Source organism: Mustela lutreola, chromosome 7 (genome assembly GCF_030435805.1).
Source record: "Mustela lutreola isolate mMusLut2 chromosome 7, mMusLut2.pri, whole genome shotgun sequence".
Taxonomy (NCBI): Eukaryota; Metazoa; Chordata; class Mammalia; order Carnivora; family Mustelidae; genus Mustela; species Mustela lutreola.
In genome coordinates, this window is record NC_081296.1 from 50,037,888 (window position 1) to 50,046,476 (window position 8,589).

At 51.0% G+C, this 8,589-nt stretch overlaps 1 protein-coding gene across 4 annotated transcripts in view; it reads left to right on the forward strand.

The window, feature by feature from the left end:
- TLN2 (talin 2) overlaps positions 1 to 4,902 on the forward strand; it is a 424,752-nt gene extending 419,850 nt beyond the window's left edge. For all 4 annotated transcript variants that reach the window (XM_059180687.1, XM_059180690.1, XM_059180688.1 and 1 more), the window contains one exon: positions 895 to 4,902. In XM_059180687.1, coding sequence (XP_059036670.1) covers positions 895 to 1,023 — 129 coding nt within the window. In that variant the 3' untranslated portion in view covers positions 1,024 to 4,902. The remainder of the gene's footprint in view (positions 1 to 894) is intronic.
- Positions 4,903 to 8,589: the final 3,687 nt, after the last annotated feature.

An 8,589-nucleotide genomic window follows, 5' to 3' on the forward strand; every position in this document is an offset into this window, starting at 1 on the left:
CCCTGAGATCATGACCCAAGATGAAGGCGAATGGTTAACCAGCTGAGCCACCCAGGTGCCCAAGATTGGTTTTCTTATCATACCAGGAAGTTACTCACCCCCATGCCTTCCTTAGCCCTCTTGAACCATTCCCTAGGTTTCGAAATATACTGGATGCATTTCTTTCAGAATCTCTTCCTTGATACACTAGTTCCTTGAGGAGTTCCACAAAGAAGGGTCGCTGATCAAATAAGTGTGGGAAATCCTGCCCTCTTCACCTCCAGCTTAGACTATCACAGTGATCATGAGCCTAGGAAGGGCTCCCAAAGGGCCCACAAGAAGGAAATCTATCCGCTTTCTTGAACACAAACTTAGCTTTCTTCACCTGATATCTATTAACCAATATTCCTAAGATCAAATCTTAGAAGCATGAAACAAATATATGAACACTGTCACATGGTTAAGGACTCCAGCTTTAGCTTCAGGAACACTTGGCCAGGTCCTGCTCCACCAACTGGGTGTTCAGGGATGTGGACCCACGTCTCTCAGCTTCAGTTTCCTCATTGGAAAAATGGGACCCTTGATAGGGACGACTTCACCGTGTTGCCGGGAAGACGATAGAATATTCCACATAAAGTGCTTTACACCGGCACCTGGTACATAGTAGGGGTGCAGTAGATGTGTGCTATTAAATCAGTGGCCAGGAGTCAGCTTATTTTCGTGGGTCATTGGTCTCAAAACCCAGAATATGGCCCAGAAGCTGGTCTCCAGAGCTAAGATACTTACTTACTCCCGCTGTCTTGCTGTGTCATCCTAAAGCGGAGGCTGTGAGAGCTCATGGGACAGGCAGTGGAGTTGGGGAGGGTGACTTCCTGGAAGGCTTTAGATCCATCCAGCTTGTTGCTTTCCTTCTAGATCATTGCCGCTCAGGAGGAAATGTTGAAAAAAGAACGTGAACTGGAAGAAGCAAGGAAAAAACTGGCCCAGATCCGCCAACAACAGTATAAATTCCTACCCACTGAGCTGAGGGAGGATGAAGGATAAGGCCAGAACCAAGATGGCATGCCCCAGGGGAGAGCCCTGCAAGAACTGGACAGACAGTGTTCCTGAGAGGCTGGGCACTTACCTGGAAACTGCCTGCCTCCCCCTGGGGCCAACCCAGAGCCACGTGCTCATTCTCACGTCTCTGTCCTGTAGGGCACCGGCTGCATGATCGTGATGTCACACGGTACAGTGTCCCACCCACAGCTCCTTCGCCACCTCCCCTCATGTCTCACCGTATCTCAGGAGAGAGGGACACACATTTCGTGAACTGTTACCAAAAAAGAGAAGTCAGTATTATGTCGTTCTCAGACACTTGCTTTTTGTCAGTCCTTCTCTAGGCCCCACTCCTGGGCCTTCTGTGAAATCTTAAGAGGAAAAAAAAGAATGGCTTGGGGGAAAATCACTGATGTCCTAGATGTTATTCTCTCTATCAGGAGAAGATGGAAGTTGGAGCTGGACACGGTAAATAAAAGCCAGAAATGTAAACCAGTGTGGACTCCAGGAGGGCAACTCAGGTCCTTCTGTGTCTCAAGCACTGGCTCCCCCAGAGGGTGGAGAATTCCTGCTCCCATTTGCACGCTTTCTTGCCTCAGTGTGTAAGCTCCTTGTACAATCTAGACCCGTCTTGTATTCTGTGGCCCAGAAAATCGAACGATGATTTTTTTTTTTCCTCCGTAATCCAAAGGTCAGGAGTACAGGGGATTGCCAGGGCTTGGTGAGCGGGGGCTGTAATAAAACGTGTGGGCTCCTTCCTCTGCAGAGCTGTTTCCGTTCGTACAAGTCTGCCCACACAAACCCACCGCCTCCAGGTGACAGTCCTCCAAAGCATTCGAGGTGGGGATTCAGCTAGAATAAAGCCATTCTGTGCTGACTCCCCCTTCCCGGTCCTCCATTGGCTTCTCTGCTTTCCCAAAATGGTTAGATTTCAGGATTGCAAGGCATCTCTTTCAAAATCCGTCGCCTGTCCTACAACCCAAAGTGGACCTTTTTTCTGTGTCTCAGTGTGCTTAAACTCTGGATGCATCCTACAATCCATGTGAACCTTTAACAAGACAGTTGTGCTGACCAGTGCATCTTACAAGTAAAAGCATGTGGTATTTCCAGAGTCTGTCTTCTGGATGCCACCCTTGAGGATTTTGCTCCCCACCCCCTTCTCTCTTTTTTGTTCTCCTTTCAGAGCCCTTTCCTTAAAAGGGCATTGTAAGACCTTGAATTTACCTTTCATCTGAGCCTTTAATCAAGACAGTACATGAAGGACAGATAGCTTGTGTAATAGATCCTAATGCCAGGTAGCAAGTGTTTTTGAGAGAATTCTTGAGAGGAAGACAGTGGGGGTGGAGGCGCCTGAGGGGAAGACAGTGGGATGGAGGCACTTGCTTTTTGAAGACAGCCATTCTCCACTGCCCTGTAGTAACATGGTGCCCCATCTCCTCCACAGTATGGCTTCTGGATTCCACCCAGGGTAAAAGTGGGTGCTCTAACATGGGCCTGCTTTAGTAGACTCTAGCCCATGTCATAGTTGTAAATTTTAATGAAACTTGTGACCATGTCCCATATATATGAGAGACTTCCGAGTGCTACACAGAGAATTTCTTTTCCAGACAAGTAGGAAGTTAGAGGAAATACAGTGCAAATAACAAGCAAGTGGAGAGAGGATATAGGGCACTGGGGGAGATGGAGGCCCCAGCTCTGAAGAGGAGGGAGCAGCAGAGCCCTGGCCTCTCGGAGAATCTAGCACACTCTGGGCTTTCCCTGAATATAGCTAGTACAACCCTTCATCCCTCCCCTGGGCTGCAGCCCTGCACCCCTCAGAATGAAAGCTGAGGGACCCATGGACAAGGGGTGGGGGTCACCCCAAGAGACATTCCACGGGCAGACACAGGGTGCTTTTGGAGGCCATTCTCAAACCGGAAGGTTCAGAGTCAAGGTGTGTTAATGGCCTTGTGTAGCAGGACCTGGGAAGCCCCTCCATGGCCCACCCTCACCATATTTCCTTCCAGACTCTGTATGTGCTTCTCCCCTGTCCATGTCCCATGTCACTTCCTGGCATCCCAGGAGCCAGGCGGGGATGGGCAGTGAGTTCTCTCTACCCCAGAGTTGTTGAAAATCTCTATGCTTTTGACACGTAAAGTCCTCTGGAGACAGGCCAGTGGAGACAGGCCTGTCCTTGACAACTTGAGAGAACAGGCGTGGATCGAAATTTATTTTTATAGGACCTGTATGCATAAGCACCTGTCTCAAGGGTTCTGCTGCTAGGAGCTTGGAGAAACTGGTTCCTGGTATCGCCAGGCGCGGTGCGGGTTTTTTCCTTGTCCACATTGCATACGTGTATGTGAATGGCCTCACAGCTGCCTTGCTCTTTTCCCATTTCATCAAATGGTTGAAAGACTGTGTTATTTCATAGGCATGTGACCCCCAAATGGCATGAAGGAGGCATCTGGCTCTTCAGAAGGAGGTAATGCAGATAGGAGTTGCATATGGGGTGCAAGCTTTCATTTAGGGGCATCTAACAAGAGGATGGTTTCAAGGTAAAAATTGTCCCAGCCTGGAGCATAGAATTGCTTCTCTTCCTATCAAGGGACAGGAGGTGAGTGCCCCAGGAGGGGAACTGACACTGGGCTTCAAAACCTCCAGCTGAGCTTCGTGTTCAGAAATTTCTATCTCGGAAGGTCAAAAAAGGAACCAGAACTGACCTCAGAACCGCTCAGTGATGTGGGAGTTTGGATTTTGCTTGGTGCTGTGTTTCAGAAGGCTCTGGGTAAGGATGCTTGAAGCCGCATTCAGTTAAGGACCCTTGCTCAAACTCTGCCGGTGTCCCAGCAGGTGTGGCAGGGTGAGCAGTACCACGAGGCCTGGGCAGCTGTGCAGTCAGGTGTCCTGGACCCTCTGGCCACCCAGAAGAGCCACCTGAACCACAGCAAATGCTTTATTGCGGAAAACTCTTCGGGCTTCTCAGAGGCGTTCCCTTTGTGTTTTCTGGGTGTTTCATCAGTCCGTGAGTTTCTTGTAACCAAAGCCCATTCCTCATTTATCCATGTATAAATACCAAAATTCACCATGCCCCAGGAGAGTGAACCCCACCACCAAAGCCATCCCTGGGTCAAAGGGAACCAGGCTGAAGGGACAGGTATTCGCCTCCTCAGTGGCGAACCCCTCCATCTCCCCCAGCTCTGAGGTTCTGGACTGTGGCAGGGCCTCTGGGGGTTCTGGCCTTGAAGCCCCAGCACAGACTATGAGCATGTTCAGTTCTCGGACCCCTAGAGAAGGTGTCCCCTCTGCCAGTCAAGGGAGTAGCCACCTCTCAGACTCCGAGGGGAACCAAGAAGTTGGGGGCAAACGTTCCCTTCAGGTGAAGAAGCGAGCATTCAGAAACTCGAAGAGTTTATCAGCTGTTCTAGGGATTCGGGACCAAATCCCCAAGGTCTCTTCTGGGTGTTGGCCTCAGAAGGTGGCCTCAGGGGGAAGGTATCTTCCCCCATAAGGTCCCCAAGTCCCTGAGACTACTGTTCCATCTCCCTGAGCATCTGCTTGCTGTTGATGGTCATTAGGAACAGGCACGTGACAGAGCTTCTGTTGAAAAAAAGAAAAAAAAAAAAAAAAAAACGATGGAGAGACATTTCTTTTCTGGAAAAGAGATTGGGATCTGGCCTTCCTCCCAGCCCTCCAATAAGCCACCACGTCTCAGTCACCCTGTCAGCGTCGACACCTCCTGGTTCCACAGAGCATGAGGCTGGGTTTCCCTCAGCCACCTTCTTACCTGGCTGCAAAATCTCGAAGCAAACAGGAAAGTTAAGCTCTGCCCTGTGTCCTAATGTCTTTATTGATCTGGTCGCATAAATTATTTTTTTTTAATTCACCAGAAATAAACTTTTAAAGGAATGAACCTGTGTGAGAGTCTCCTGGGAATGGGGGACAGGTGGGGGAGGGGGAGCAGAATGTGTTCTTATCCTGGGAGAGAAACTCCACAACACCGTGCTTACCTGCCGTTTGTTAGAGGAAACGTGTGTGCACACGTGACAGAGGCAAAGCCACAGGGACCTTGGGCTCCATATAGCTTTGCTGACTCCAGAGAAAATTCAGAGAAATAGGCCGTGCGTAGCAAGATGCGTGATTTTCCTCTGAAAGAAGCAGGCCTCCTGGACCATCAGCCTGGGGCTTGCTGACCATGGGTGTTACCTCACTGGAAGGTTGCGCAGCTAAATACAGGGTCAGTATATATGTTGCTCTCCTGCCCTGACAGGGACCTGACCCCGGGAGATCAGCCTCCCCTTTAACAGCCAGCGCAGAGATGCACTTTTTCCTTTCTGGAGGGAGGCCATCTAGGCTGTCTGGTCAGGGTCCTTGTTTGGTGGGAAGCCAGACTCAGAAAAGTCCAGGCATTTTGAATCTGCAAGAGGGCCATACCAAAGAATCACCATGGCAACAGAGAGTGTCCCTGGTCTGTGTCACAACTAAGAGGATTATTTGCCCTCTTAAAATGGGGGTGTAGGATCTGTAAGCAAATCGGTGATTTTTTTTTTTCTATCTTTGAGTTGACAAAGATGGGGATGGGAGGGATGGCAGATGATGGCCCAGACAATGGTACAGTCCAGGAGGGAGGGAGGGAGCACACAGGAGCTCCCAGGAGTGCTGGGGCTGAGCACACAGATACAGTAAGGCATGGGAGTGGCCGGTGAGCTCCTTGCTCCATGCAGCTCAATCAGATTGACCCAAGCCGGGGACCTTGGATAAGGTTGCAAACACTTGAGCCAGGACCCTGAGCAAAGAGGGCAGAGCCCTGGAGTTGGGACAAGGCTTCATGAGGAATGGATGTGGCCTATAATGAATAGGAGTAGAGGAGTTTTCCTGGCAGAGAAGAGGCCAGAGCTGGCATTTGGGGCACTAGGGGCCACCCCGTGCAGAGACCTGCTGTATGCAGGGTGGGCAACGTAGGGGAACAGGGAGGAAGTCAGTGCGGTCAGGTCTTGGGGTGAATGGCACAGAGAGGAGGGTGGCCAGGAGCATGAGGGGCTCTGTGTCAGGCTGGAGCACTTAGAATTGTTATCAGATAAATCACTTTGCAGGAAGATCAGAAGAGAGATCCTGACCCCTGAGAATTCAGGATCAAAGTGTGGAGATGCACTAAGGGAAGTCAGCAACCGGGGAGCGGATCAGGGCCCAGGCAACTCTGCCAGGAAAGCTCAGAGCAAAGGGAGAGGATGTGAGCCGAACCTCTCCAGTAGGAGATGCCACTGTAAGAGGCACTGCTGCCGGGAGTCGGGGCAACTTAAATTTATCAGAGAATGGATGTGTCCCCTCTAGATAGCCAGTGCTTTCTGTATACTCACCACTTGCCAGGAGCCGACCTTTGTTACACCATGGGATCCCCACCCCATCCATGTAAAGCAGGACACGTAGGCACTCATATTATTTTAGAGATGATAAGGCTGAGGCACAGAGAGGTTAGGTAACTTAGCCAAGGCCACACAGCTAGCCACAACTGGGATCTCCCAGCCACTGTGTTAAGATCGCACAGCTAGTGAGTGGCAAAGGGGAGGCTCAAACTCCAGATTGTTTCCAGAGTTCGTGTATTTAACCAACAGTATGTGGAGAACCTATATAAACCTGGAAGATTGCCTAGAAATTAGGCAGGCAGAGGTAGGGAGAAGGAGAAGGGGTGACCAGATAGAATGCAGGGGCACATGGCAGAGCCTGGGACATGCTAGAGGGGCTGCTGGGCCATGGGGACAGGGAGGATGAGGAGGGTGGGTACTGTGGGAGAGGATGGTAAGTCCTGAGGTATTTGGAGGGAGCAATCCCAGGGGTTCCTGAGTGAGTGCCTAACGGCTTGTTCTGTAACACGCAGGTAACTAAGTACCAGCTGTGGCTTTATTTCCACCTGGTGTGTCCAGAATCCTGGTCTGGGGTCTTTTCCTCTCAAATGACAGCTCTCTGTTGAGTGGAAAACCCCAGTGCTCAAGAGTGATTCATGCTGCGGAGAAATGTGACTGGAGGTTTTCATTTGAACTTCTCTGCCCTGGACAGGATGTGATTGCAGCAGTTTTGCTAAGTGAACCCCCTAGAGGAGGAGCCCCCCAGCCACCCACCCCCCCACCATGCTGGCTGGCCTGGAGGTGCCCTGTGGGGCTGGCACTGAGAAGGGCAGGAATGGCCTCCCCACACTTGTGGCCATGAGTTGCTTCCTGCCTGCTTGGGTCTCTCTCTGCTCTCGGTCTTACTTTTAGAAAGAGAAGTTTGATTCTGTTGAGCCCAGAACCAAATGTTGAAAACGGGTTTTTCCTGCTCAACCCCGAGTCTTTAGGCACCCAGAGTGAGAAGGGGTTCCGATTGTGTTCTCAGCACCCTGATATTACAGGGGGAGCAGGAAGGGTGCAGCGGATGGTCTCTGGGCATGAGGGAAGGTGGAAGACAAGAAAAGGCACAGTCCTTCCAGAGGTCAGACCTTCCTGGGGAAGGCGGTCTCCTTGGAGGGAGTTGATACCCTTGGGAGGAAGGCTGAGAGGCCAGCAGGGCTCTGGGGTGGGGGGATAGGAAGCCGTTTGGGGTGGGGGGAGCGAGGGATAAGAAAGCAGAACATGAAGGGCCTAAGGATGCAGGAGAGGCAGGGGGGTGGAGAGGGGGAACCATGAAGAGGGCTGACACTGAAGGGTAAGTAGAGGCAGAGGTCTCAGGGACACACTTCTGCCCCTTACCCTCAGGGGCTGTTCCTAAGGAGGAAGGCCCTTTGCCTCATGGGCCTTGGTTGGTTATGAGTCCTGGCTGGTTTTGACCACAGGGGGCAGTGTGGTTCCATGGGACACTAACGGAGCTTTCTCGTTTTCCCTGAGGGAAAACGGGCATTTCTCAGGCAAATGCATTTAAGAAACCTAGTGTTCAACAAGTGAGCACCTTAAGAATTGTCTTTGAGGTGTCTCAGGGTAAGTCAGATACGCATGTACATCGGGTATCTCTGAAGGAGCATATGATATATGATGTTCCCGCAGTTTTTCTGGCCCAAGCCCTTTTCCCCCACAGGGTGCTGTGAGGGACAAATGTTCCAGGCAACATCGCTGGGAAAGCCCTGCTCTAAAGTCCCTTTAGAATGGCCGTCTCCCCTCCCCACTTCGTACACGTAGCTCACCATGTACAACGTTACCAGGAAATATTTCATCTCTGCGGCAGGCCCATCTAGGTCATGGGCAGAAATCATATCTTGTCACATGGAGCTGCTCCAGCTTTGAAAACGGAGGTGTGGACAGAGGAGATATTTCATAAAGACTGATGGCCTGGGTGATACACTTTAGACCATGTAGCTGACACCTGTGTTTATGAGCTGGGAATCAGCTGTTTTGGAGTCTGACTGATTTGAAGTCAAATAGGAGAAAGGAGGGAGGGAGGAAGGAAGGAAGGTTTGTTCCCAAATAGTCCCTATACCCTATAGCTGCCCCCTTCCTTCCCCACTGCCTCCTGTGGCCCCACCGTGCCACAGGGCAACGCGATTGCTCACACAGCGTCTCTGCAAATTGCTTTCCTGAGATTCCCTTCCCAACAAGAGCTACACAGAAACAACCTGATCCTAAATATCCT